The sequence below is a fragment of the Palaemon carinicauda genome, chromosome 7 (genome assembly GCF_036898095.1).
Source record: "Palaemon carinicauda isolate YSFRI2023 chromosome 7, ASM3689809v2, whole genome shotgun sequence".
Lineage (NCBI taxonomy): Eukaryota > Metazoa > Arthropoda > Malacostraca > Decapoda > Palaemonidae > Palaemon > Palaemon carinicauda.
Window position 1 is genome coordinate 68,031,877 of NC_090731.1, and position 2,914 is coordinate 68,034,790.

At 38.0% G+C, this 2,914-nt stretch overlaps 1 protein-coding gene across 1 annotated transcript; it reads left to right on the forward strand.

Annotated features, from left to right (window-relative positions):
• The first annotated feature begins 476 nt into the window (after positions 1–476).
• LOC137644339 (dynein heavy chain-like) lies at positions 477–2,678 on the forward strand. The gene is made up of 2 exons (XM_068377328.1): positions 477–1,422; positions 2,275–2,678. Exons 1-2 carry the CDS (start codon positions 477–479, stop codon positions 2,676–2,678), a joined length of 1,350 nt encoding a protein of 449 aa, XP_068233429.1.
• The last annotated feature ends 236 nt before the right edge of the window (positions 2,679–2,914 follow it).

Here is a 2,914-nt window from a genome sequence, read left to right on the forward strand (position 1 = left end):
CGATCCCAAGTGTGAGGTGGAAATTTATATATATATATATATATATATATATATATATATATATATATATATATATATATATATATATATATGGATATAGATATAGAGATATATATATATATATATATATATATATATATATATATATATATATATATATATATATATATATATATATATATATATATATATATATATATATATATATATATATATATATATATATATATATATATATATATGTATATATATATATATATATATATATATATATATATATATATATATATATATATATATATATATATATATATATATATATATATATATATATATATATATATATATATATATATATATATATATATATATATATATATATATATATATATATATATATATATATATATATATATATATATATATATATATATATATATATATATATACATATTCACACTAATCATCATGTCACCATGTTATTACGTCACGTCAACGTCCCGTCAACCATGCTATGTATTCACACTATTCATCATGTCAGCGTCTCATCACGTCACGTCAACATTTTGTCAACCGTGGTACATATTCACACTATTTACCATGTAAGCGTCTCATCGTGTTACGTCACTGTCACGTCAATAGTGCTATGTAGTCATACCATTCATTACGTTACCGTCTCATCACATCACGTCACCGTCCCATCATCCGTGCTATGTATTCACACTATTCACCATGTCACTGTCTCATCATATCACGTGGTATGTATTCACACTATTCATCACGTCACCATCTTATCACGTTACGTCACCGTCTCGTCAACCGTGCTATGTATTCACACTATTCATCACGTCACCGTCTCACCACATCACGTCACTGTTCCGTCAACCGTGTTATGTATTCACACTATTCACCATGTGACTGTCTCATCACGTCACGTGAACGTCCCGTCAACCGTGCTATATATTCACACTATTCATCACGTCAACATCTTATCACGTCACGTCAACATCCCATCAACCATACTATGTATTCACACTATTCACCACGTCACCGTATCATCACGCCACGTCACTGTCCTGTCAACCATGCTATGTATTCACACTATTCATCATGTCACCATCTTATCACGTCACGTCAAAGTCCCGTCAACCGTGCTACGTATTCACACTATTCAACATGTCAGCGTCTCATCACGTCACGTCACCGTCCCATCAAGAATGCTATGTATTCACACTTTTCATCACGTCAACATCTCATCACGTCACGTCACCGTCTCATCAACCATGCTCTGTATCAACACTATTCACCATGCCAACATCTTCTCACGTCACGTCACCGTCTCGTCAATCGTGCTATGTATTCACACTATTCACCATGTCACTGTCTCATCACGTCACGTGACCGTCTTGTCAACCGTGCTATGTATTTACATTATTCACCATGTCACTGTCTCATTACGTCACGTGACCATCCCATCAACCATGTTATGTATTCAAACTATTTATCACGTCACCATCTCATCATGTCACGTCACCGTCACGTCAACTGTGTTATGTATTCACACTATTCATCACATCACTGTCTCATCACATCACGTCACTGTTCCGTCAATCGTGTTATGTATTCACACTATTCATCACGTCAACATCTCATCACATCACGTCACCGTCCCATCAACCATGCTATGTATTCACGCTATTCATCACGTCACCATCTTATCACGTCACGTCACCGTCTCATCAACCGTGCTATGTATTAACACTATTCACCATGCCACCATCTTCTCACGTCACGTCACCGTCTCGTCAATCGCGCTATGTATTCACACTATTCACCATGTCACTGTTTCATCACGTCACGTGACCGTCTCATCAACCGTGCTACGTATTCACATTATTCACCATGTCACTGTCTCATTACATGACATGACCATCCCATCAACCATGTTATGTATTCAAACTATTCATCATATCACCATCTCATCATGTCACGTCACCGTCATGTCAACCGTGTTATGTATTCACACTATTCATCACGTCACCGTCTCATCACATATCGTCACTTTTCCGTCAACCGTGTTATGTATTCACACTATTCACCACGTCACTGTCTCATCATGTCACGTAACTGTTTTGTCAACCGTGCTTTGCATTCACATTATTCACCATGTCACTGTCTCATCATGTCACATGACCTTTCCATCAACCGAGTCATGTATTCACATTATTCGTAATGTCACTGTCTCATCATGTCACGTGACCATCCCGTCAACAGTTCTATGTATTCACACTATTCATCATGTCAGTGTCTCATTACGTCACATCACCTTCTGGTCAACCGTGCTACGTATTCACATTATTCACCATGTCACTGTCTCATCACATCACGTGACCGTCCTGTCAACCGTGTCATGTATTCACATTATCCACCATGTCACTGTCTCATCAAATCACGTCACCGTCCCGTCAACAGTGCTATGTATTCACACTATTCATCATGTCCCCGTCTCATCACATCTCGTCACTGTCCCGTCAACCGTGCTACGTATTCACATTATTCACCATGTCACTGTGTCATCCCGTCACGTGACCATCCCATCAACCGTGCTATGTATTCACACTATTCCCAACGTCACTGTCTCATCAGGTCACGTCATCGTCCCGTCAACCGTGCTTTGAATTCAAACTATTCATCACATCACATCACAGCACGTCATGACACTGTTCCGTCAAATGTGCTGTGTATTCACACTATTCATCAAGTCACATCACAGCACGTCATGTCATTGTTCTGTCAACTCTGCTAGGTATTCACACTATTCATCACGTCACCGTCTCATCACCTTAGGTCAACTTTCCGTCAACCGTGCTATGTATTCACACTATTCATCACGTCACCATCTCATCACGTCACA